The sequence below is a fragment of the Nothoprocta perdicaria genome, unplaced genomic scaffold, assembly GCF_003342845.1.
Source record: "Nothoprocta perdicaria isolate Ctin4 unplaced genomic scaffold, notPer1 scaffold_1, whole genome shotgun sequence".
Lineage (NCBI taxonomy): Eukaryota > Metazoa > Chordata > Aves > Tinamiformes > Tinamidae > Nothoprocta > Nothoprocta perdicaria.
In genome coordinates this window covers 5,321,186-5,348,133 of record NW_020454093.1, presented here as the reverse complement: position 1 = coordinate 5,348,133, position 26,948 = coordinate 5,321,186, and the positions used below count along the sequence as shown (strand labels likewise).

Below are 26,948 nucleotides of genomic sequence, written 5' to 3'. Positions count from 1 at the left end.
TTCTTATGGAAATTGGAAGAGCGTAATATTTTGGAGGCCCCCATCTCTTTGTCATATTTGGAAAAAATTTGCTGATGTATTTGCCAGCGACTGGAAAGGGAGGTGAAAGCAACCAGGCGACAGCGAGATCACCGAGGGGCTGCCTCGTCTGGCGCTCGCTCTGTCAGCTTGGCTTCCAAGGAATCCTGTCCCAGGGAGGCTTCAGGAGGCAGGACATGCTGCTCCTCACGCCTGTTGCCACATAATTTTCCAGGTTTTGCCTCTTGTTGTGTCCCGCAGTAATTGTCACTTGGTTGCGTTGTGGTTTTGCAGAGCCAGCTGAAGCAGCAGCTGCAGAGGGAAGCTGTGCAAGGACGGGTGCCTGGCTGTAGGGACAAGGGAGCATTTCTCTGGGAATGGATTCAAGTCCTTATTGCTGCCTTTGTGCCAATGGAGGGGTGCAGGTCGCCCAAGAAACGGGTTTCAGGGGTGCCCTTGTTTGTCAAGAATACCCTTGAACTGAGCGAGTGCTTTGCTATGAAATGCAGCTCTCTGTAACCTCACTCATTTAGCACAAAATCACTGCGGGTGCTGCTGCCTCTGTGCAAGCGCGTTCAGGCCTGTGCTGCTTACAGGGACATTTGCAGGTTGGCTCCGTGTTTGTTTTGCGGAGAGCCCTGACACGCCTGGAGATCCCGTTATCAGCCGGGTTAGTCATGGCTGCACGGGGCTGATCTTCACGGTTAGCAATTAGATTAGCAATCAGATTTCTGCACACACACACACCAGAGCCTGCAGATCACAGGCTTTCGTTTCTCTTTCTTCCTAATAAACTGACCCCAAATATATCATCCGCTAAATCAAATTTACACGGGATCTGTTGCTAACTTCTGCCGAAAAAGCCCTAACTTGCATGTTTTATCCCCTTTTTATTACGGTTTGGCAGAACGGTGTTTCAGAAATAATATTCAAAATATATACCAAGTAGTCACTGCAATGGTGTTTAACAATTCTCAACAGAAAAATAAGCAATAGAAAGTCATAAGCAGGTCCCATTTGGAATCTCTCAAGCTGGAAATGTGGGTGAAGTTGGCTGTGATGTCCCTGGAAGATCTTCAGCAAGGTTTTGGGCAATTAGGAGGTTTTGCTTTGCTTTAATATAATGTGGCGAGGAATAGTTAACCTTTCATTCCAGCCTGCTGGCTTTGTCAGTTTGTATGAAGGTGTTAATATCCTTCCTGCCCTAGAAGTCTGCTTGAAATTGGGACCAAAATACCTTTTAAAGAGGAAACATCTTTGTGAAATGGCTTCGAGCTGTCAACCCATTCAAAACTGAAGCAGCTGTTCCAGCTGCATAATTTTAAATCAATATATATGGCGATTTTGTTTTAACTGCTTCCTCGCTGCTGTGTTTTACAGATTTAAGCAGTTATCTTGGTGTAACATGTCTTTGGTTCTGGCCATCCCTGGCCATGCACCATGATGCCTTGTTCTGTCAGAGTGCTGCTCTTGAACATCAGCACTAAGCTGGAGAAGATCTGCTCATTGGAGGGAAGCGATGGCCTTAAATTGTCAGGCTTTGTTACTGCTGGCTTGGCTTTCATTTTCCAGTTGCCTTGCCATGAAAGGCCAAGATGTGGCTATGGTATTAGCTGAAACCACCTGGAGATAAGAAAAATGTGGAATAGAAGATAACAGAACAGGGACAGGAATCTGGAGGTGCTGGAGGACGTCTCGGAGCTTTCGCATGAGAGGCTTGGGCTGAACAGCTGGAGCTCTGTGTTTGATAAGCACAGGGATAAGGGAGATATAAGGTTTGATAAGGGAGAAAACGCAGATGTTTGAAAGGCTCTAAGTTAGCAAAGGACACTGCAGCAAGAGCCACTGCCTAGAAACTAGCAGACAAATGTCCAAGGTGTTTTTTTTTTTTTTTTTTTTTTTCTATTTTGGTGATAAATAATTAACCACTGTGAGGGAAAAACTGACCCTCATGATGTCAAATCCAGACAGTCTGTACTGAAGCCAGTAACTGAGGGGTACTCCAACTGCTTGGAACAGGGCGATACTGAGGTCAGTATCAAACTGAAGGATTGTCATAACACGTCACTGAAGTTTCCAAAATCACCAAGAGAGAGGAGCCCTCTCCAATGGCGGAATTTCAGTTTTGTTTTTTCTAACGCTGAGCTGAGTCACCACTTAGTAATGTTTGAGCAGAAAGACAAAAGAGCTTCATCCTCGCTTCAGTCCTGGGCTTAATTTCTGCTCTGCCAGAGCTTGGACAGCAGTAACTTGTCCCTGTTTTCACTCCCATTGCTGCCCTGGAAGCTCCTTTCTCATTTGGGCTTTGAATTAGGTCCTGCTGTATAGCAGTCCTGCCCCGCTGTGCCAGGCACAAAGTCCTCGTTTCAGAAATGCAGCTTGGAGCACGTTGGCCTCGCGGCACCGAAGTGCCCGGGTGTCTCGCAGCGTGAGGTGCACTCCTAAAAATAGTTTGCTGGTTAATTCCCTACTACGCTGGTCAAAACCTCTTGGCTTGGGTTGTGTGGTCACGAATACTACTACTAAAGAAATACTACAGAAAGAAGCATTGAGAAGCCAGCTAAAACTGATAAAAGACAAAACTACCCCTAGCAGGGTGGTTTCTCTGCTGGATGTTCCTTCCTGAAATTAAAAGCCCAAGGGCTGGGACATAACTGCTTCTGGACATGAGCTGAGCGGGCTGTGCTGCCTTCTCTCTCAGCCTGCTTTAATGCACGAGTATTTGGGCTGTTTTTGGTAGACTTTGCTATTAACAGATTGCTGACCACATTATTTGCAAACTGTATGGCCAGGCTAATTCTGGCAGTCAAGTAATCAAACAAATTATGAAAAACTAAACCCTCATGAAAAGAATCTACAGCAAGGCACATTCCTTTGCCCTGCAAACTGGCCAGAAGGCACGTAACCTCCCTGTCTGCACTGTTCAGGCTGAAATGTGTACAGAAAGAGGTGAAGCACTGCTAAGTCTTCATTACATTTAAGTATGCATTTTTTTTTAAATTTAATCTTCTGTTCTTCACTTTGATTTTTGTCATTTCTGTGTAAGCCTCCCAAAAGGGAGAGCACTTTGCCATGACAAGTTTGAGACTTTTCTATGGTTTGTGTATATTAAAAATACCATAGACTATTTTGGGCAATGATCCTGAAACTCCTCTGCTGAGATACTTAGTTTTAATGGACTTTCTTTTAATGGCTACACAAACTATTTTCAGTGACCCTGGAGATTTTTTTTGGAAGCGTCTCTGGAAAATACCTTCCTAAATTGTCACCGTGTCTATAAAAGCAGGAGGCAGAACACACCCATTTTATAGCCCAATCTTATATGTAAATAGTTATGTGCATGCTTAACGTTACTGTCGTATCTAATTAAGCTGATTAATCAGCTTGGATCACAGACTTGCAAGAATTTACACATGGCAGATGTTGAGGATGTGGTGATGACTGTTCATTGAAGGGAAGGGGTAGCTCATGTTTAGCAAGGAGCTAAACCTGCTTTTAAAAACCCTCTTCTGTTAATCCACATAGCTTTTTGTTGTTATTATTTTCCTAACTACAGGTGTTCCCCAGGCTGAAGTAGGACAGGAGTGTGCAAATACATCCAGGTACTTGGAGAAGGGCTTTGCCTTGGCTTGGTCTGTTGTGTGTCCATGCTGCACTGTGTTCAGCTTCTCCCCTCCGCTGTGCGGATGCAAAATGCTCCCTTGTTCGTACAGGACTTTCTGTGCTCTTCTCAAAAGAAACAATAGGAAAATATCCCTGGAGCGTGTCCGTGCAGAGTGGGGGAATTGGCTGGGTCCAAGCACACAGGATTGAGCTCTGCCATCGCCTCCGTTGAAACGATAGATCTGTTTGTCGTTGCATAGCAAGTGTCCCCAGGCAACTGAGAAGGACTTTCATGCATTGGATAAGTACTTTGTTTTTCACAAAAAAAGTCTCCACCACTGCTTTCCAGAGCCAGTACAATTGAAGTCAGTGTTTCAGTTGAACCCTTATCAGGTCGGTTCAAACCACTGAGCTCTCAGCAAGTGTCCTGGATGCTCAAATTTCAGCGTTTCGGATGTGCTGCCGTTGCAGCCTCTTTGAGCTCCCTGAGAGCAGCGGTGAGCAGAGCAGATAACCAGGCTGCCTTGTGGAGGCCTGGCTGCTCAGCAGATCGGCACAAAGTGGGAGGCTGCTCATAAACATTTGCGAAAGCACAAATATTTATGCAGTCCTTGTAGTTATTGTCAGGCACTGATGCTTGCCCCAAAGCAAAAAGGACGTGTAAGACTGGAGAGGGAGTGGGGATGGTCGGAGATGCTCGTGCTGACTGTGGGAGTCTCTGGACCAGAGAGTTTGAGCCAGAATCTCTTGCAGATGTGGCCAGCTGCTGCCAGAGCCAGGGGGGCTGCCCGCTGTGGTGGTGCTGGCCTCAGGGACCTGGGACTCCCAGGATCCCATGTTGGAATGGAGAGCTCAGTTCCCGGCTCTGCAGGAGTGGAGTAGGAGCATCCAGGCCTGCCTGCTTGTAGGTTGCAGTCTTGAGGTATCTGGTTTGTTCTGAAAAGCATGAAGCACATTTTGTTTTTGAGGACTCATCCTCTCCAGAGCAGCTTTTGTCACTCTTAAGACAGGATGAGAGTTATTGTGTTTTGTTTCATGTTTTTCCCCCGGATTTTGTGCTGGGAGGTGAATTTTCAGCTTTTGACTGGCTCTGGCAAAAACTAGCATTCCAGAGAAATTAGAAGTGATCCACATTTCTCATGCAGACTTATTTAATGATCAGCTAAGCAACGTGTAAAATGTTGGTGACATTATTTGTTTCTTCACAGCCTGTTTTTTAACCTGTTAAGAGGTTTCTCAGCAGCTGCACTTCTGCATCGCAGCTCCCACGTGCCTGGCCAGGGCAGCCAGCCTTACAGTGGTGAGGAAGAGCCAGGTGAAGGGAGTTGGGCCATGCCCACGGTAAGAAATGTGGCATTAGAGAGACTTCAGAGGGTAGCTGTCCTTTAGGGCAACCTCACTAGCAGGGAACTTGCTGTGGATGTGGACCTGCAAAGGTAGCATCTTGGAAAGCTCTCCGGCCAGCAATGTGCTGCTAGGATCTTGCTTCATGACACAGAGACTGTTTTCATTTACAGTTGGATAACGCCCATCTGACTGCGGTCCGCGTTGGAATGTAGCTGCTCATAGACAGAGTTCAAATAAAATAAAGTAAAATAAAAAGAGACAGAGACAGACTTGAGGCTGCGGTGCAGCAGCCCAAGCAGCTTTCTAGGGTTTCCATGGCTATGCAGAATGCATAAAGGAGTGCGTCTGAAATAAGGTGGCCACGTGGATGTTTTTTCACAAGCACTGCCAACTCGCAGGTTACGTGGCAGCTATTAGAAGCTGTCATTAAAGTCTCTCTAAATAGCGTGGTACAAAGTATAAATGAGTTATGTTCTATTTAAGACTTTGCTGCTTTAAATACCAGCTCCAGAGACCCAGGACTGGAATAGCAGACACGGTGCTGGACACAGTGAGGTTTCACTGGCAGAGGAGCTGCGTAGCACCTGGCTTAGGAAACTGCTGTTCCCTGTTCACGCTGACAAATGCCAAAGCTGCAAACCTTTTTCATTCTTTAGTATAGCTTTTATCCTTATGGTGCATGTAGCCAGCAGCTGAAGTTCATCCTGGACAGTTTGAACCTTGAAGTTTATACAGATTGAAAAGAGCTCTAGTCTTAGTCCTTTCCCCTCCCCCCGTAATTCTTAGATGGATGGCTTATATTTTTCTGATACATTCTTGGCTTGAAATACTTTTATTCGATCTGTTTGCCGAATCAGTAATTTGGCATAGCTTCGTTACTTCTTTGTCTAGTGGTTGATACTTTACATGTTAATTTCAGTATGTATAAAAATTAAAATATCCATTTAACCCCCATTGCATTCCATTGTACGCTTGCACAAAGTGTTTATGCACGTAGTCCTTTTTATTCTGTCTTGAATGTCCCATGAACTCTTTCTGTTGATTCTCCACAGTTCGATCTGTGTGTGTTTGGGCAGCCATCAGTGGGAGAGAGCTGGTTTCCTTGAGGATACCTGTTGTGTGGGGCCAGAGCAGGAAGCCTGGGCTTGGGTGTTGCTGCTGATAATAACTGCAAGGAAATAATAAGCTGTGGGTCTTTTCAAGACACTTTTTCAAAGTGGTTCAGGGCTCTTTGACCAACCAAGGTAGATGCATATCTGAAACTACTCAAGCTGTTGCTTTTTTCTCTGGGTTTTCAGTATTAAAAGAGGAAGTAACTTGGGAGGAAAAAAGCATGTGATGGGTTGGTGGCTGAAAACGCAGCCACAAACAAATGAAGCTGGCCAGGGCAACTTAAATGTGGCTGTTGCTGATAGGAATAACCCTTGGTGGGGAGAAAAAAAACAAAAAACTGCATTTTGCAAGGGCTAAGAAACGTTGGCCTCCATAGACAGTTACTTGCTGGGTAGCAGCAGTGTTTCCTGAACACTTGGGCAGAGCTGCAGCTCGGCCCTGCAACACCTCGCAGGGCTGAGGAAACACAGGGCAGAATGGCCTCAGTGCCTCTATTTTTGTGCACACAGACACACACACACACAGACACACACACACACATGTATGTGATCTTTGAACTCACTTCTCTCTTACTTTGTTTGCGGTGAGCTAGAAAGAAATTGAATTTCCATGTTCTTCCTCTACTGCCCAAGATTTAGCACTGTTAAGTGTTTTTGCTATAAAGCCTTGAGCACAGCTATCCCAAAGTGTGGTTCAAGCAGTGCCCCACCTTGAATTTGCAGTCCTTAGTAGGACAGAAAGTTTGGGGACTAATAAAAACAGTGTATTGCTGTATGTACCTACTGCCCCTTAAATGAAAGTACAGTATGACTTTGAAAAATGCATCGGTACAGCTTGTTGTGAAGCAACATTCCCATTTCCAGCTTGTGTCAGAAACACAGTCATTTTGTCTGTGTGCTAAAAGCAAACATCTGCAGTCTGTATCCTTCTTGCACAAATTTATTTATTCACTGTGGAGGCAGGAGAGTTTATTATGGGAAAGAGCCTGATCACTGCGATGACTGTTCTTCTGGCCAAAACATGCCAGGACCATAAACTGCAAAGGGATATTAGAAAGTAGGATTAAGAAATCAGGAGCAGTTCATACTCCTTTTCATCCTTAGTGTGTGTGAAAACTAGAAATCTGTATGTTTAAAGCTGGTGAGTTTTAATAAACAAAACAGTCTGTACTTCAGTACTGATCAGATGGGAGGAAATGACTGTAGAAATTCTGGAGATTCATAGGAAGTCTCCCAGCTTCCCGGTGTGACTTGGGCAATAGGAAGCTAGGAATAGGAATTCCTAGGAAGCAGTGGTGATGGAGTGACTTACGTTTTTGTCTTGCTTTCCAGCTGGCCTGCTGTTGTGGTACTGCTGCTTGTGCCTTGTGCTGCAAATGCTGCCCCAAGATAAAGCAGTCAACGAGCACTCGCTTCATGTATGCGCTTTACTTCATCCTGGTGACCATCATCTGTTGCATCATGATGTCAACAACAGTTGCAAACAAATTAAAAGTGCACGTAAGTGAGAGAGACAAATCTACTCTTATTCTCGAAGATAAACGGGGCTTCTTCTAGGTCTCTTTGTGTACAGTGGGGACTGTTGTGTGGGATCAGGAAACTCTTGATTCCCTCCACCCCACCACCTCGAGACCCAAAGGGGGCAAGTCTGTGTTGTGTCTCTTCCTCTGGATTGCTCACCCTTCAAGTTTGTTTCACAACAGGAAAAGGAGTCAAGAATCATAGGACTAGTCGCCTTCCTCTTTTGTTGAGTAGAAACTCATTGCAATAAACTCAGCCCACACTGTCCAGGCAAAACATATTCACTAGAATATGTTACAGTGCTATGGTAAAGCAATTTTTCTGTGGGTAGACCTTTTTCAAATGAGAAGCTCATCAGGAACCTCAGTGTGGGTTTTAGAGGAGGTATTTTGTTCTTCTGCCTCTGTCAGATAGCACACACAAAGTAACAGCAGAGGAAACAGAAAGGACAGCCTAATCATAACTGGTAAAGGTGTCTCTGGCATGGGGTTCCTCACAAGTTCTCTCTAACACTGCACAAGTCAGTTAGCAGGAGGGTGGAAAATGTTAAAAGATTGCTCTTCAAGTGCTGCAATTATAATTTTAGTTCTGTGTTCTTGGTGTTATGTGACAGACTGAAACAATGCACAATGCCGATCCCTTTACAAAGGTTTCTTAAGTGTATGTGAATCATCAGGTTCCCATGGCCTCTAACCACAACAGATACAGCTCAGATTTAATTGTCTTTTTAATTAAAAAACTTCAAAAGAATTAAGGAAACTGTGGCTAAAACTAGACTTTAAAATCAAACTTTTCAAAGTCTTAGTATAGCTTTCCTGGGATAAATGTTTGCCAGCCTAGTTGAGGCCACGCACTAGAGCTGTTGTTCCACGTATTGACTTGGCTTTTTAGGTGACCCCATTCCATCTCAGTAGTACAAATTCTCCTTCACCTTCTGCAGACTACAAGAAAAAGTTGACCCTTTCTAAGGGGAGGATAAAAGGGTTGGATTTAACTTTCGAAAGTGAAGCAGCTTAGGACTGAAAATCAGTTTCTGCCTCTAACGTGGCACGAGCTCAGCTGTGCTGTTGTGACCCAGCTTGCCCTACAGGCCCAGGAGGCCTCAGTGGCTGCAGGCATCTGTTCTGGTGGTGCAGCTCTCCTGAGGCGACTTCCTCATGAAACCCCTTTCTGGTCCCATTGGGTCTCTGCTTCCCGTGGGTTTGTGTGTTATCTGCAAAACCCTTCCCTCCAGCTCCAGTTGAATTTACCATGTGAAGGCACCGCGGATGAGCAGACTGGCTCCTGCTTGAGGGCTTCCGTGCTTTGCTCTCCGTGACCTTTCCTCATGGCTGCTGGCTATCAGAAGTAGATGGCAGCTCTGCAAGAATGTCCAGTACAGACATGGTGTTGTCCATGACCTGTGCCTTTAAAACTACTTAACGTGTGCATGCTGGAACTTCTTGCCAGAAATTACTTTGACTTACTAGTTGCTTAGATTGGCAATAAAGTGAATAATCCAAGGAACTGAAGTGTTTGGAAGACAAATTACATGCTCGTATCCAAATTTCACATAGCCGTTTTCCACTAGTAGTATGGTTTTCATGCCGTTTGTATCCCTAACAAAAAATGAGTACATTTTATCCAAACAGAAAAGGGATTCAAAGTCATTAAGCGGCCCTTCAACAACATGCTTTTCAATACTGCCAAATTTCTTTTCCAGTTCTTATTGTTGAAGGCTCAGCTGAAGGAAGAAAATGACACAAAGAGTAGCTGTTTGTATGAAGTAGAAGGATAATTGCCCTCTTAATTTAGAGCATTTGATGGCTTTGAATGGGAAATGGAGCATCTGAAAGTAGACTTTCTTTATCTGCTCTCTAATTTAGTAATTAGGTTCTGGGTTGTTTAAAGTTCAAAGACTCCTGAAACTAATTCAGCCTGGTGGTAGTAGAGTTGACTTTCAAAATATCTATCCAGATTGGGAAGCTGAGATTGGTTGATAATGAAATGTTTCTCAAAAGTGATGGGCATTTATTGATTCCACTCATTTGAGACAGACCCTGGAGTAGTCCTAGCTCCTGAAGCCACACAGTAAGCAAAAGCTTTGCATGATGCTTTTAGGGCCTCACCCACCCTTTCTTGAGAAGTAAGAAGGGACAGATTTAATTAATTTTAATTAGACTATTTTAATATTAAAAGTAACACTAAAAATTGTCAAATGTATTCCTGTGCAGTACTTTACTGAGCCAGAGTCTTGGCATAGCATCATGTGTCTGCTTTACCAGTGCAGAGATCAAATAATCATCCTAATATTATGTAAAGGGAATCCAACCCTTGCAAATAAATCTCTCTGTTGTTTAGCTATAAATTTCCAAGTTTAAAGTAGTTCTTAAAGTATTTATTGCAGCACCGTAGCCTTTAGACTTTTGGAGATGTTTTGAGCGTAAGCCACAGCAAGTACACATCTCTTTTGGACTCCTTAAAAAGAGACTTTTAAAGAAGTTTTGCAGTACTTGGCCTCTAGCTGGTGAGAGTTTTTCAGTTCCTTTGCAGGTGGCAGTCCAGCATGAGGGCCCCAATCTCAGCAGTTCCACGTCCTCACCAGACTTGGCTGGGGGTGAAGCCTTGCGTCAGTGGAAGGGCACTGTGCCTATTAAGTATTTGGTTACAGAATCAAAACCTTGATTCCTAATCTAACTGGCAGCATTTTGAGAGCCTGGTACTATGCGGTGAGCCTTAAAACGTGGTGAAAGAATCATAAAATCATTAAGGTTGGAAGGGACCTTTAGAGATAGTCTACTGCAACCCCTCTGCACGTGCAGGATCACCTGGAGCACGTGGCACAGGGCTGCGTCCAAGCAGATTTTAAAGATCTACAGAGAAGGAGGCTCCACAACCTTTCTTGGTAGCCTGTTCCAGGGCTCTGTCATCTTCACTATTAAGAATTTTTTTATTAAGTTCCTATGGAACTTTTGGTGCCTCAGTTTGTGGCCGTTTCCTCTAGTCCTATCGCTGCCCACCACTGAAAAGAGGCCGGCTCCCTCCTCCTCACTGCCTCCCGTGAGGTATTTATACACACTGATCAGGTCCCCCCTCAGCCTCCTCTTCTCCAGGCTGAACAGACCCAGCTCTCTCAGCCTTTGCTCACAGGGCAGATGTTCCAGGCCCCTGATCATCCTGGTAGCCCTGCGCTGGACTCTCNTGAGGTATTTATACACACTGATCAGGTCCCCCCTCAGCCTCCTCTTCTCCAGGCTGAACAGACCCAGCTCTCTCAGCCTTTGCTCACAGGGCAGATGTTCCAGGCCCCTGATCATCCTGGTAGCCCTGCGCTGGACTCTCTCCAGCAGCTCCACATCCCTCTTGTCCTGGGGAGCCCAGAACTGGACGCAGTACTCCAGATGCGGCCTAACCAGGGTTGAGTAGAAGGGGAGGATCCCCTCCCTCGACCTGCTGGAGACGCTCTTCTTAATGCACCCCAGGATCCCGTTGGCCTTCTTGGCCACCAGGGCACACTGCTGCCTCATGGTCATCTTGTTGTCCACTACAACCCCAGGTCCCTCTACAGAGCTGCTCTCCAGAAGGTCAGTCCCCAGCCTGTACTGGTGTCTGGGGTTATTCATCCCGAAGGGCAGGACCTTGCACTTGCTGCTGTGAAAGAAGGCATACTGTATTTTTGGAGAGCTTTTTCTACATTCTTTTCAATTGTCTTCCCTCTTTCCTGGACTGCTTCTGTGTGTCTAGGGACCATGGGACATAGGTGTGGAGGGTTAGATGAAGAAAAGTATTGAAAGAAGTCAAAGTATTTGTGCTTGATATCTGAGGGAGAGGCAAGAATCATTGGAGGGGTGGTAAGGGAAAGGATAATGTTGGCTAGAAAAATGATCCGAGTATTAGCATGTGCAGTAGATCAGAGAAACAAGATTGCATCCGAAGGAAAAAGATGGGGTACAACATCAGCCAAAACAAGGAAAGAAAGCAGAACCCAAGCTGAGGAAGGTCTGGTGTGCCTTGGTCGCTGTGTATTCTTCCCTGCTGTTCTCCGTGAGGCTCTTACTTACAGGGTTGAGCACCGGTGGCCCCAAGCTGGCAGTGCCTGGCGTCCCGGAGCCGCGTGGCTGCCTTGGCTCAGGGCCACACACGGTTGCTTGAGGTGCCAGCAAGAGCACAGCGAGTTCAGCATGGTCTGTACCTGCTCATGTAGAGGCAGCCATTACAACGAAGGGCTTTGGCTCCGATAATTACTGATTTGCCCTGATAGCATCGTTGTGGCTGCCGGCATTAATGTCCTGCGAACAGGCACGGTTCCTGGGCAAGGCTGCTTTGCCTCCCGCTCAGAGGCCAAACCATTTAGATTGTGTTGCTTCTAAAAGCATAAAGGCAAATATTTCACCGTATCGAGCTTGCCGTGGGTTTACAAGGGGGCAGAGCGACCTGGCATGGGGAGAGCACAGGCAGCAGGGCGGGCTGTGTGGCGGCTGGCCGCTCCGGCGCGGCCTCGCAGACCAAGCGGCTGGTGAACGCGTGGTGTCCCTCCCCTACAGCAGCCCCAGCGCTGGGTTCATTATCTGCCGGGCCCCCAAGGCCTTGGTTTGCCTCATGCTTCGTTCCTCGGGGATCGCTGGGGTCTCAGGAAGGGGTGCTGGCCCCCGCGGGCCTGCGTGGCCCCCGTGCTGCACAAGGGCCGCGCTCTTTGTTCGTGTAGGCACAAACCCGGCTATTGTTCTTGTGAATCCATCCATTTCTGTCAGCATGGTCTGTAAGGAAATTACTGCAGAATGGAGAGGGGAAAAAAACTATACAGGGTCAAAAATCAAGGTCTCAGAAACCTACACAAAACGAAGTTAGAGTTTACCATTTACACCTACCTGGAGGAATGTTTTGAATTAGCTAGTTGATTGAGTTCCGTGGTATTTTTTCTTAAGTCCCATAATCAAAATGTTGTTTGGTACCAAATTCAGCTTTTGCAGAAGATTCTTGTTTCTGAAGTGAGGAAGGGGATTGCAGTGGTCCATATGGTTTCTTGGGAGTTCTCTAAAAAGTTCTGGGTGCAAGTTAGTCAGACCTGCTCACGTACTGCGCAGCTTAAGTTACTTCTGGACGAGGACCTCAGCATGGCATAACCTGGATCCATTTTTCTAACAGGGCACAACTGCCCTGGAACCTTCTGCTTTCTACCTTCCTGTGTTCTAGCCCATCTAGACCAGCCCAACATCATAGTTCAGTTTTCCTGCTCTCCTCAGCTTCAGCTGGGGGTTTCTACCATACAGAGGGGCCTTTATGTCTTTGAAACAACCGGTGGCTTTCTAATTAAATGCTTCTATTCCTGAGCAGCTGAACAGCTCCCAGGCAATGAGGGGAGGGGAACCAGCTGGCACAAGGAGTCTGCACATGCAGGGATCCCGGGCACAGAAACCTGCTTTTTGGGCCTTCGGTGTCACGTCCGTGTGGTGAAACAGAGGCCAAAATGTGCAGCTGTTTGCTTTCCTCTTACAGCAAGGGCAGGGCCTCAAAGGCAAATATTTAATAAGACAAGAAAAAGGTAGAATTTTCCTACCTCTCTAAAGAAAGAGAGAGAGAAAGAGAGGGAGAAAGAGAGAGAAGGAAGGAAGGAAAGAAAGAAAGAAGGAAGGAAGGAAAGAAGGAAGGAAAGAAAGAAGGAAGGAAGGAAAGAAAGAAAAGAAAGAAATTGAGGTAGCTGGCGCGGTGCCCTTTCTGAAGCAGAGGGGAACGGCTGCTCCCGTGCCCAGTGGATACTCTTCCCTGGATGCTTTTGTGGCTGGCGACACGAGCCAGAGCTTGGCAGCCAATGCCCACGGCGCTGCCCGCACCGCTCCGTGCAGGCCCGACGGACGCTCTGCAGGCTCCGTGCTGTGCCATGAACGCAATGGGGAGCAGCTTCCCGGGGGACGGGAAGGGGCAAGGACAGCTTGCGCTGTCGGAGCTGAGGGAGGGATGGGTGGGCCTGTACCCCAGGCTTGCAGCCCTGCAAACACCAGGCACATGCGTTTCACGTAGCATCGTGTCCCTTGAGCGGTTAGGTCCGTGCTGAGGGAGAGTGGCAGCAGAAGGTGCCATGGTCAGAGGAAACCGGAGACAACCCAGCGGTGCAAAGACTCAACGTAGAGTCTGTTAGGGACAGCCCAGTGCTCGCTCTCATGGCTTGTGACCTGCTCTGCTTTCCAGATCCCCTTCTACGAGCCGCTGTGCAAGGGCATTCAGGCAGGAGACATGTGCGAGAAGCTGGCAGGCTACGCTGCCGTCTACAAGGTCTGCTTCGGGATGGCCTGTTTCTTCTTCCTCTTCTTCTTGTTCACCATCAAAGTGAACAACAGCAAGAGCTGCCGAGCGTACGTTCACAACGGGTAAGTGTGTGGCTGCTTGCCAGGTTCCCAGGCCTCTTTCTAGACTGATTTTGCTTATTTTCCAGACAGGTGTAATACTGGGGGCAGGGAAAAGGAGTTGGTTTTGCTGCTTCTGTCGGATATAATTTAATCAAGCACAAATGAACTTAAATGGCGATCAGCCAACACATGTTTATTCTCACTTCAGAGTTGGGCTTTAAGTAGAGATTTCTTATGGCTCTTGAATTGTTAATTGTTCTTATAACTAGGTTTTTTTTTTCTTTTTTAATTTTCCAGATTCTGGTTTATTAAGCTTATACTTCTGGCAGCAATGTGTTCAGGAGCCTTCTTCATTCCTGACCAGGACACTTTTCTCAACGGTATGACCTTCTTCCTCTGTCAGGGTGTGCTTCTCTGTTAGGGTATCGTGCTTATAGATCCTAAAGGCCTGAACAGCGTAAGCATTGCTGTATTTTTGTAACTAAAGCCATTTTTTGTAACCAAGAAGAGGTCAAATGGCTGAAAAAATATTGTGCTGGGCTGTCACCTCAAGTCTTTAAGGAGCAAAGAGCTGTAATGATGCAGATGGCCTCGGACAATGAGCACGGTGGCACTTGGGGCTTAGCTAGCTTCCAAGCAGATAGCACAAATCTAATCATGTGAAATCAGACTTCTTGTGGAGCGTTGTAAACCCGCTGTTGATAATCCCATGCTGGAAGCGTTTCCAGTTTTGGAAGGCAGGCTGGCCCCAGTCAGCCCCACCAGCACAGGCCTGGTGCTCAGTCCTGCGTGGACTGACGTTAAATACCATCACCAGGAAAAGTCCTCATGATACCAAGATGAGCTGGTTGCCGGGTGTTTGTGAGCCCTGCCCACTTTGGAGTCTGCAGGTGGGTGGATGAAAGGCTCCATAATGGAGCAGGGATGTTGCCTCTGCAGGGAAGATGCCACCTGAGGCAATTCCAGGCATGCCCAAGCAGCAGAGGGAAGGGACAGCGTGGTCAGGGTTGTCTCTGTGGCTTCTGTGAGCAAGGAGAGCCCTGCTGTCCTGGGGACCTTCAGGCTGAAGTTTTCCGTCATAAATAGGAAACATCAGAATTTGTTTTGGAGGACGCTAGTTTCCATGATCCCTTCCGCTGAAAGGGGCGGATTAAAACCTGCTCCCTGCTTTCCTAGAGCCTGTTAAATTTTTGTCTTGATTGTTTTTGACTCCGCTGTGAGTATCAATACAAATGGAGCCTGACTTGAAGCCTTTCTTATCCATGGGTTTTCCTGATGGCCAATAGCTCTGCTGCTCATTGATGCTCCCTCAGCCAGGGCAAGCCACCATTTGGGTTGTCAGCTGCCTGGTTCTACAAAAACCTGCTGGACCTGTATGATTATGACAGCCATCCCCTCTCTTAAAACTGCTCAAAGTATTTAAAAGGGGAAGAGGAGGGAGTAGCATGAGGTGAAGTGAAGGGCTACTAATCCCTGTTCCTTTTCTTCACTGAGTTATGAGTTGCCCATATGCTCTTGTCTTCAATATCTGTTCACTAGTTGCATTAGAAAATTGTAATGTTAATGTAATCTCACAGGTAACCAAGATTCTCTCCTCTTATGTTCCCAAGCAACCTTTGCATGACAAAAGATATGAGAACTAAGGTACCTAGGGAAGGGAGGAACAGAGATTCTGCAGCTGGTCAGAGAGCTGCTCTTCTTGCATCTCTACACTAGATAGACTGTAGCTGAGAAACTGTTTTCCTTCTCCTAATTAGTTTGTGTCTTTTCTCTGCAAAGCAATGTTCTGTTTGTGCTGCTGGGCTGTCCTCCAGGAAAGCCCCCCAGTGTAAGATCACAGCAGATCACAGGATTTTATTTTCCTTTTTGTGTGTGTGTGTGTGGAGGGGAGGGATCATTCTCCTCGCTCTCTTCTTATTTTTTCTGTAAATAAGAATTCCCCCCTGCCACGATTCCCACACTCAGCCGTTTGTCAGTCATGGAGGTAGGAATATTATGTGCACGTCCTAGGCTTGTATGAGCTCGTGTTAAATCTACACTGGTGATGTTAACCTTATCTACATGGCTTTGTAAAGCACCCAGAAGTACCCTGTGGTACTTCTGTGTGAGATCCTCACAGATAGTCTAGCTGTTTAATTACTCCAGTGGTGGTCTGCTGGTGGCTATTGTGTCTCTCCCAAGCACACATGCACACCCTGTTCCCTGCCTCTTTTAAAAGCAGCATGCTCATTCAGTGAATACAATAGATTTTGCAAAACAAGAAAAATGTCTTTTTTGCCTGCTGCAGTCAAACAATGAACTTAGGGTACAGTTAAAAATCTACATTTTTTTCTAAGCATAACACGCTGGCAGTTCTGTTTCTCCCCTTCTCTTCCGACAGCTTTTTACGAGAGGAATATACAATGTTAGGGTATGGCCAGACTTTGCTAATGCACTTCCTCAATCAGTCTTCTCCACTGAAATTGGCTGAATACTGAGAGTCACTTATGGGTTGCGTGCTACACAGTGATGCAAACTGTATATGCAGCCAAGCTTTTCAAAGGTATCCGTATTTCCCAGGGACTTAGAATCATAGAATCATAGAATCACAGAATGCCCAAGGTTGGAAGGGACCTCAGAGGTCATCTAGTCCAACCCCCCTGCTCACGCAGGGTCACCTAGAGCACGTGGCACAGGGCTGCATCCAAGCGGGTTTTAAAGATTTCCAAAGAAGGAGACTCCACAACCTCTCTGGGCAGCCTGTTCCAGTGCTTTGTCACCCTCACAGTGAAGAAATGCTTCCTTAAGTTCCTGTGGAACTTCCGATGCTTCAGTTTGAAGCCGTTTCCTCTAGTCCTATCACTGTCCACCACTGAAAAGAGGCCGCCCCCCTCCTCTTCCCTCCCTCCCTTGAGGTATTTATACACGCTGATCAGGTCCCCCCTCAGCCTCCTCTTCTCCAGGCTGAACAGACCCAGCTCTCTCAGCCTTTGCTCATATGGCAGATGTTCCAGGCCCCTGATCATCCTGGTAGCCCTGCGCTGGACTCTCTCCAGCAGCTCCACATCCCTCTTGTACTGGGGAGCCCAGAACTGGACGCGGTACTCCAGATGTGGCCTCACCAGGGCTGAGTAGAGGGGGATGATCACTTCCCTCGACCTGCTGGAGACGCTTTTCTTAATGCACCCCAGGATCCCGTTGGCCTTCTTGGCCACCAGGGCACACTGCTGCCTCATGGTCAACTTGTCATCCACCATGACACCCAGGTCCCTCTCTGCGGGGCTGCTCTCCAGCAGGGCCACCGCTAATCTGTACTGGTGTCCAGGGTTATTCCTCCCCAAGTGCAGGACCCTGCACTTGCCCCTGTTGAACCTCATGAGGTTTCTCACCGCCCAGTCCTCCAGTTTGTCCAGCTCCCTCAAACTTCTGTAGTTGTGCACAAGGTTTGTGTTGTACAAAGCACCAAATGGCCTTTCAAACACATGTAGGTGAGCAGTTAAGCAGTCAAACGCCCTGTCTGTCTTTTACTGCTCCATGAATACCAAACGTTCTTGTTTCTCTGGGAGCGGCTGGGAAAGAGCATGAGCCCCACCTTTATTTTTCCATGGTGCTGGAATCATGAGGGAAAGAATCTGCCATTTTTAGTGCTAGATTCCAGTACCTTACAATTTTAGGGTTTAGGCTTCTGTGAAATGCCTTCAGGGCTCTTTTTTTCCCCTCCTCCCTCCCCACATCACAAATAAAGGGTCTAGTATTTTATGTCTGCATATAGCAACTTTGTCTCCACAAAAATTCTCTAAGTTAGGGAGTCTCAGTATGTGTCCTAAAAGGTTTATTTTGAAGGTGTAGCAAGTTGCAAGCTGAATTCATCAGGTCACTATTCTTAGGTTAGCTGAGCTGGCCTTTCAGCTGAAATACCTCATCTGTTACATCCGTGGGCCTGAGATACTCAAACTGTGCAATGGCTGCATTGCATGGATAATAATTCCCTTTTATCTGGCGGGGGAAGGCAGCTGGGGTTTGACCTATTTTCTGCTTGTCTGCCTTGCAGGTTGGCGCTACGTAGGAGCAACGGGAGGGTTCCTTTTCATTGCCATTCAGCTCATCCTGCTTGTTGAGTTTGCACACAAGTGGAATAAAAACTGGTATGTGTTGGGCAAGTAGCTGTTTGCATAACATTCTGGGGAACTCCTAAACGAGGCATCCCTTGGAATAAAGCATTCAGAATAGTGTGGATGCAATTTCTGAGACGATGCTTTAATACTGGTATTTAGAGATGTGCATCCCTGCTTCACCTGCTCTCCATCTTCCCTAGTGGAGATGTTTCTTCCTTATTTGTTTATACCCTCTGCTCTTTTATTCTTGCTCTGAATTGTTCTGCTTTCCAGTGAGTTGTTGTATGCAAAACCTCTCATTTCTTAAGTTCAGTTCTGCATGAAAACACACCTGCTAAGGCACAGAATTGTGTAAGAAAATAAAACTGGTTTGCAAAACATATCAGTGAGACTGTGCTTAGTGGTATCAACTGGTAAATCCTGTTTTTGGTTTGAACTTAGTATACATCAAATGCCTGGGTTTTTTTTTTTTTTTTCCTCTTAAAACATGGAAGTTGCCTTTTTTTTTCCTGCTTTCATCTGACTATGCAAGATTCTGTTATCAACCCTCTTACACTATGTTTTGGCATTGATTTAAATTCTGGTGTGAGTACATTCAATATCACCTTCTTATCTCTTAGCATCTCATCATGCATTAAAATACGTTAAATTATTCCCTCATGTATATGCATGAATTTATGCTTCTCTTTCTTCTCTTTTCCTTTTTCCTGTTTCTTCTTGTCTGTCCCTCTACCACCTTTGCTACCTTCTTTCATTGCAGTTAGCGCACTGACTAATCAGAAAGGTTTTAGCAGATTCTTGGACTTTTTAAGATATGTTTCCATGGAAGAGGAGATGAGAGCTCCTTACACCACAGCTATTTTTACTGGTAATTGCTCCAGCTGCTTTTCTGCGGGTGAGAGGCTTCCAGCAGCAGCATTTAACTTTGGCACTGTTCACATTAGCCTTATTAGACAGTGATACAGGCACTCTCTTTGTGCTTGATAATTAGTGCACTCCTCGCTGGAATAGTCTGGGTTTTTTTGGCAGAGAGGGGGGTTAATCTGTAAAGGGAGGGGAGGAGAAGATAAGGTGCTTGTCCTCTTGTCCACAGGACCGCAGGCGCGAATCACAAGCAGCTCTGGAACGGTTTGCTGGCTCTGGTCACGCTGGTGCTGTACACGGTCGCGGCGGCCGCCCTCGTCCTCATGGCCATCTTCTACACGCGCCGCGAGGGCTGCACGTACAACAAGATCCTGCTCGGCGTTAACGGCGGCCTCTGCCTCTTCGTGTCGCTCGTGGCCATATCGCCCTGCGTGCAGGACCGTGAGTCTGCCACCCTCTTCACTTCTCGCCTTTGCTGACGCCCTCACCGTTCACCTACCTTAAGCCTTAATGTGCCATATTTGGGGCAAAAAATCTAATGTTCAGACCTGACGTTTAGATTTGGTGGTGTTCTTGCCCTGATCTCCTTATCTACACTGTGAAGTAGTAGTGCTTGTCATCAGTCCGGCTGCTAAAACTGGAGATGTGAGATGTTTTGAGCATGCCATCAGACAGCCTGTAAATAAGGCTCACTTGCAGAGGGCTGCTAATGCATTGGGGAACTTGCACATTAGGCTGTGGTAACTGCTGAGGTAATAGGTCTCGAGCCCATTCAGTTCTTACATCTGCTTTCAACTGCTTGTGATTTACTCTCTGTAAAGTTTGGGCATGCAGATGAGTTGACAGAAGTCAGAAATCTTGATATTTCAGCTGTATATCATGGTTTTTCAGAATATTTTATGTGTACTGTTAGTATGTATCAATCATTGGGCCAGGAAATGGGAGTAATTTCAGTGGCTCCAAAGCAGATTTTACAGGCAAATAAAACCATCATGGCAGCCTGTCAGTAGTTTCTGGAAAGCTGAAGTTTTTGGCTAGAGCAGAGGGGCGATCCTTTACTTACATGGAAATCTTAATGCCTTTCTAAAACAACCTGCAGAACTAAAGGACAAAATCTTAAGCGTCTTAAACCACCAGACAAAATGCATCTAAGCTGCCTCAAAGTATAGGAACTGCTTGAAATAAAACGTAAAAGATATTCTCCTCTGTCAAAAGGTTTTAATGTAATGTTTTTAAAAGATTTGAAATTCCCTTTCAGTTTGTTAAAATGCATACAAAAATTGTCTTTTGCCCTCTTTCTACTAAAGGCCAGCCCCACTCTGGTTTGCTGCAATCGGGAATCATCAGCTGCTACGTCATGTACCTCACCTTCTCAGCATTATCCAGCAAGCCTCCAGAAACCAGTAAGTTCTCTAGTGCTTTATTTAAATCCTTTGAGACATGCCAAGTATTAAAAGTAAAAAGATCTTTAGCAAGCCTTAATTCTCCTGAATTTAGGAGTTCTGGTTTTGAGCTGCTTTAGCCTATGAATGAGAAATTGCTAATGCTAAAAATAAATCTATGCAACATGAGAAACTGTGCAGTTGGCCTCCTCCCTATATCTAAAATATATGGGGAGCTTAACTTGCATCAGGTAGGTTGAGTCTGACATGCCAGAATCATTCCAGCCTCCTTCCTAATGACAGCTTACGTGGAGTCCTGCAGCCTGTCACTTGTGTGGCAAGTGCATGTCCTTACCTAACAGGACACGACTAGGTGTGTAACTGGTCTGATCACACGATGGGGAAAGAGCTGGAACAAGTAGTTCTCGGTTGCCTGTAGAAGAGATAGGTGGCCAGCTCCATCCAAAAGATTAGCCACCACTGGTCAGTGGGTCTGCTGCACCCCAGTGGCTTTGTTCTGTGCTTGCCATGCTGTCTGCCAGAGATGACACTGAAATCATTTCTCTTATCTTATAATTGATATGCTAGGTAGCCTGAGCTCTGAGTTCCTTGTGAAATAGAAACTTGAGTATTGCTTGTCTCAAGAGTGAGACAAGAGAGTGAAAAATCTTGAAAAATGTTTTGGAGTTACGTTGCAGTTGTTTAAGATGTCACTCCTGATTTTCATTTACTTGTGTCTTTGTAATACTGGCCTGTGCAGTGGCGCGTGCTGCATATAGCACATAGCCTAGAGAGTGTATGGGGAGCTGACACTCTCTAATGTCTTCCCGTGTCCTGGGCTTCAGATGTACTACAGACCTCTCGGCTTATTCTTCAAGCAGACACCTTCAAGGCACCTTCTGCCATCTCACAAACTGGGCAGGGTGCACAGGGAATGCTGTTTACGTGTATTTATTTGTAATACCTGAAAAACAGAGTTGCAAAATGATTTTAAAAGGCATAGGCAAACAAAAAAAGTCTTTTTAATATGTGCTTATCCCTCTGTGCCTTTGCTTTTTGGTGGGAGGTGTAGCAATATCCCTTCTTACTGAAAGGATTAAATGTGCCTGATAGACAAGTGGGAGACTCCACATGCCTCCAGACAAAGCATTCCTTAGTCTTGCCTTCCCTTCATTTACACTTACACATTTACACTTTACATCCTGTCCCTGTGCTGTGCTGATAAAGCCGTTCATGCAGCACGCCAGGCAACAAGGGCAGGGGGCCTGGCTCCAGGCTTATCTTTAATCTAGGTGTAGTCTTTGCTGCATTTTTGCCCTCTGGCCTCAAACACAAAGTTGTGCGGCAGCAGCAGAGTTACCGTGTGGCTGTGGAGAGGAGGAGGTTGGGGTACAGTTTGCTTTAATAGCATGAGCTCAGGAAGCTCTTGGTTGATATAAAGTGCAGCAGGAATCACCTGTTTTGGGCCTGCTGCTTTGCTCTGCTCTGACCCAAAGCAGACGCCAAAAAGCTGAATGCATCTTTGAATGCGAAGGACTAAACTGTGGTTTCCTTTCAGGAACCTCAGAGCAGTATTTGTTTAGATATTAAAATAAAATCTTGACTGTAGCCAATGCAGCTCTGTTTATTTGATGTTCCGTGTTTCAGTCTAAGAAAAGAGAAAGCAAACACTGCAATTTCTTTTTCCACTGAGTATGAATTTCGTAGCTCTCCTCAAAGATCCCCGCTGAATGGTTTTAAAGGGGATGGGTTTCAGACCATAACTGTGTTATGTGGCCTTTTAGTCTTGTGGTGAAGTGCTGGGAAACTTTCAACTTCTCATTACTTGATTCACCAGCCTTTTTGCATGTGTTTGTCTGTTCTGACAAGCAGAAAACCTCAGTGCCCTGCTAACTTGCATTTTGTCCTGCCTGAAACACAGAATCTGCCAGGACAGGCGTACAGGATTTCTTTGTTTGATCCTCCTAAGAGGAAGAAGGAAATGACCTGCATGTCCCTGCCTAATGTCTGAACTAATAAAACTATATTGCTGAAAACTTTCAGTCTGTAAACACCTTTGAAATACAATGAAGTGAACTTCAGTAACTTTCTTGTTTGCTTGTTTTGTTTTTGTGAAGTCCTGGATGAAAACAATGAGAACATCACAATCTGCGTACCCGAATTTAGCCAAGGGCTGCACAGAGATGAAAACCTCGTCACTGGCCTGGGTACTACCATTCTCTTCTGCTGCATTTTGTATTCTTGGTAAGTCTGGAGTTTGCAGTTACCTCACTCTAAGTGGAATGTCATGGTCACACTAATGAAGGCTTATCATAAGCCTGATGCTAATGAAGTAATGTCTAGAAATAGCACAGAATTGAGCTGGGACATTCATATGGGTACTGAATTTCAGAATGCTTAGAAATTTTTTCCCAGACAGAGAAGCTTCTAGTATAAAGAACCTAGAAAGGATTCCCTCGGACAGCTGCAGTCACACAAACAAGTGATTTCCAGCACCTGGGATACTCACAGAACTGCTTGGTAATTCACTCCTGCTGTCATTGACCTGTTACTCCCCTGGCAAAGCCTTCATTTCAAAACCTTTTATTAAGTGCTGAGCCAAAAGTGGTAGCTGGGAAGTTAATATAAAAGTACCAGTTGTTTACAGAGGAGGAGCTCTGTTTGGAAAAGCAGCTTGGGATGCTTTGCTGTCGTCTCTGGCGTTTGCTGGTGATAGATTCAGCACGTTTCAGGAGTGACCTACTTTTAAGCCTGTGTTTGGGTCTGCGCCAGCCAGTGGTTGTCTGTCGAGTTGGTTTCTGCTGGTGCAGAACAAACTTATCATGTGCGGAGCATTTGATGCTGTATCTGGGCAATCGCTTAGCTCAAAAACGAGAATAGACAGCTGTGTTTCCTGTGGTGCTGAAAAATCACCCTTTTAAGCTTATAGTTGCGTTGTGGGTTTTGACTCTGTCTTTTGCTCCTAGCTTAACTTCAACCACACGTGCAAGCTCTGAAGCACTGAGAGGAATCTATGCAACACCTGACACTGAGGTGAGTTCTTGTTTCCTCCCACAGGATTTCTGGGCAGGCTTCCTTGTATGATTTTCCTCCTGTTGTTTTTATGACTAACTAAACTGTAATCAGGTAGAAGCAAAAGCTTTTTGCTACCACATGGATTATTTGCCTCTAGGTATGGAATTCTAGAATATTTGTTGGGTCCACGCTGGCCTGTCTGCAGCTCTTGGATGTGCCTTTATGAACAGAAATAATCTTCCCATTCTTTCTCTCATTTAAGACAAAAGTCTGCTGGGCACTAAGCAACTGCAAGCGACTTAGGAGTGTGGGGCGTATTTTATTTTTATTTGAACATTTTAAATCAGATTGTATTTTAACAGCAGTATTGGTGCTTTTGATCAGTGTTTTATCTCTTATTTTTACTTACACACACAGTTTTTATATGATACCTCACCTTTCTTTTCACCCACAATTTCACCTGAGTTTATCTTTCCTGTTTTCCTACCATCGCTCCGGAGCCGCTGGCGGCTGCGCGTGGCCCCTTCGCGGAGGAGGCCGAGCTCTCGCGCTGCGCCGCGTGCCCGAGGGATTATTTCTGGACCATTTGGCTCTAAAGAGCTCCACAAGAGCTGCCGAGTGCCAATATAAAGAAATGACAGGCAGAGAGCAACTAATTGCATTCTGATTGTCTTCTCTGTGATAAAGGGCCTTTGTCTTCGCCCCAGAAATGTAAACACAATTCTGCAGTTGCTTGTATTAGTCAGAAAGGCTCTCGATGTCCAAGCTGAAGACAACGAGTTGTACATGTGCCAGCAATGCTGCTCGTATCACTGAATGGACTAAGGCTTAATTTGTAGTAAATGCAGCTATGCTTGTAACTTGGGGGAACTCAACAGTGCTTCAGAACCCTCATACAGCTGAAGAGAAACTAAACTGCAAACAGCATAACAGTAGAAAGAAGCCCTTATTATATTGGAACATGAAGAAAAGGTTTTATTTATATTGTCAGCCAATCTGTTAGTATTTTGGCTTTTAATTAATTTATGAACCCAGTGAGAATATGTAGTCATAGGTATGCACAAGAGAAATAGTTCTGTTGAAAGTTGAAACTTAAAAGCCTATTATACTTTTTTTTTAATACATTATCAGGCCCCTACAAAATTAAACCTCAAAGAAAAATTCTGTCAGGAGAGTAATGCTGGTGATGTGGTACAGAAAGTGCTGACTTGTACCAAGATCTGCTGCAGAAAATGCACTTAGTTACATATTTATTGTACTGTCAGCATTTTTTTCATTTATAATACCACTCAACACAAGAAGCATCAGACCCATGAGTGAACAATTTCAGCTCTCCTTTTTTTTCTATCAGTTTAAAAAAAATAAAACATAAGGCTCATTTAAATGAAGAGTTAACAGTCTGTTATTTATACTCATTCTGGCTCCATTGCAATACAGATGGATACATATCAGACTTAGGATTTTGCAAATGGTTTCCACCCGATACAGCAGAATATCAGAAGTTCCTTGCATCTTCATTTCAATTGGGAGTTTTTACTTTCTAAGCACATAAGATGCTAGTCTAAGGACATAAATCCCCTCTGAAGTGTAAATGTGCAGCCATTTTATTGGAGCTTTTCAAGCAGTTTACCATAGCTTGCTTGCACTGTATTACTGCAACCAGATTAGATCTTGCATTAGCTAAAATGTCTCAATAGCATTGTTCTTGCAGAGTGATTAATTTGCACCAAAGCTTACTGAGTAGTTTTTTCCAAAGCTGAGAAACTGCTGTTGGGAACTACTTGGCAAATCCTTCTTTGAGTTTAGTGTTGGAAAAATAAAGTAAATTTTTCTAAGCTAATGTCTGCAGTTTAGAGACCTCCTTCCCCAGCTGTTTTGTGTCTTGGTTGTTCAGCACCACTTACTCTGGCTGTTTTCTCTCTCACAGGTAGCTCGTTGCTGCTTTTGCTGCATGCCCGACGGAGATGGTAATTACCTGCTCACTGCCCAGCTCAGCAGCCACCAGCTGGTGGCTTTCAGAACAAACCAAAGGAAATACAGCTGCAGATGGAGAGATTCCTCTCTCCTAATTCAGTAGTGTATCGAACTGGAGCAGCTGATTTACTCAGGCAAAACATTACAGAAGGAAGGGAAATAAGAAACAACAGTACTGTTTTAAAACAGCAAGTTAGTTAATAATTTCTCAAAGGAAGGCTCCTTAGTATAACCATGCAGAGGAATCCCTGCTCCCTGCATGCTTGTACTGTGACTACCAGGTTTGTGGGGTCAGCTGCTCTGTAGCTCCTCCAGCAAAGTATCCTACAGGTAGACTCTTTAAAATGCTCCATGTACTCCGAAACATCTGGTAGATCAGGAACTTGATATAGTGCAGCATTTCAGGAGCAGTCCCATTTATTTGAATAAAAGCTGAGGTCCATGCCCTCAGGGCAAGAAGGTGTTCAAGTGCAGCTCTGTACCAGGCTTTGCTAAATCACACCGGGGACTTTTTGCTGCTATCTCTTCTGTGCTTTGTGAAACCAGCTGCTGCAGTTTGCTCTTCTCATTACATTGCAAATGTTTTTGTTTGTTTCCCATCTCTTACAGCTGATGCTGAGGAACACACTGAAAAAAGGGGAGGCCAGGCTGTGATATATGATGAAAAGAAAGGCACAGTGTACAGCTACTCCTACTTCCACTTTGTTTTCTTCTTGGCTTCACTGTATGTGATGATGACAGTAACTCACTGGTTCCAGTAAGTATATTTCTTTAAGGTCGAGAAATTAATGTCTATTAAGAGAGGGGAGATACGAATGGGAATTTCTACCATTAGATGAGTGTCTCCTCTCCTAAAGTGGGAGGCTGGAAGAAAGGATCCAAATCTCTCCTGGGGGATTCCTGAGCAAGGGCTTTTTGCAAAGAACTGCTCTCCCCTGCATCAGGTCTGGGTTACATTACTTGAAGTCTGTGACCCCCTCGGGAAAGCAGAGGGTACTTCAGTCTGAGATCTGAAGGCATGTGCAGAGTGAATTTACTGCCTTTTCTTTTTCTTTAACAGTTATGAAAGTGCTCAGATTGAAAATTTCTTCACTGGGACCTGGTCCATCTTCTGGATTAAGATGGTCTCCTGTTGGGTTTGTGTCTTTCTGTATTTATGGACTCTAATTGCTCCACTCTGTTGCCCAACGAGACAATTCTCAGTATGAAGACTCAGAAGGTCCCTTTTTTTTTTTTTTTTTTTCCCCCTCCTGCTTATCTGTTACAAATAAAGTGCAGTAGTCACTTTATAGTGAGGAAATAACCATTGCCAATTTGCATAATGTGCTAGGTTATAACTTTGCCATCGGACAAAACTAATAGTTGAAGAGGTTTTTTAACCTTTTTTTTAAAACCTTTCCTAATTGTCATGAACAAACAGTGTCCCAGGGAATATACCTGTACAAAGAGTTTCATAACACTGCTATGTAGAGCGTAGGAATCACAATTATTGCATAAACTGGAATAAGTGAAATGTTTTATAATAACTGACAATCCTTCTCCGACTTTGCTTGCAAGAAAACAAAAAAAGGTGGAAATGTATATTCTTCCTTCCTGGGAATGTTGGGTATCTTCTAGCAAATATGCATTCCTTTTTCTACTCTTTTATTAACTGTGTCTTTTACAGCAATTGCAGTGATGGTTTGAACTGCTGTT

At 45.2% G+C, this 26,948-nt stretch overlaps 1 protein-coding gene across 1 annotated transcript; it reads left to right on the top strand.

Annotated features, from left to right (window-relative positions):
* The first annotated feature begins 4,953 nt into the window (after positions 1-4,953).
* On the top strand, positions 4,954-26,485 carry SERINC5 (serine incorporator 5). Its single transcript, XM_026035451.1, has 12 exons — positions 4,954-4,962; positions 7,413-7,580; positions 13,767-13,945; positions 14,222-14,304; positions 17,955-18,048; positions 19,112-19,323; positions 20,190-20,285; positions 22,382-22,508; positions 23,231-23,297; positions 25,207-25,246; positions 25,863-26,010; positions 26,314-26,485. Exons 1-12 carry the CDS (start codon positions 4,954-4,956, stop codon positions 26,459-26,461), a joined length of 1,371 nt encoding a protein of 456 aa, XP_025891236.1. The 3' UTR covers positions 26,462-26,485.
* The last annotated feature ends 463 nt before the right edge of the window (positions 26,486-26,948 follow it).

Excerpts from the sequence above, each read along its gene's own strand:
- SERINC5 (XM_026035451.1), top strand. Across the intron at positions 7,581-13,766 it reads CAAACAAATTAAAAGTGCAC|ATCCCCTTCTACGAGCCGCT; the intron begins GTAAGTGAGAGA and ends TCTGCTTTCCAG. Across the intron at positions 13,946-14,221 it reads CGAGCGTACGTTCACAACGG|ATTCTGGTTTATTAAGCTTA; the intron begins GTAAGTGTGTGG and ends TTAATTTTCCAG.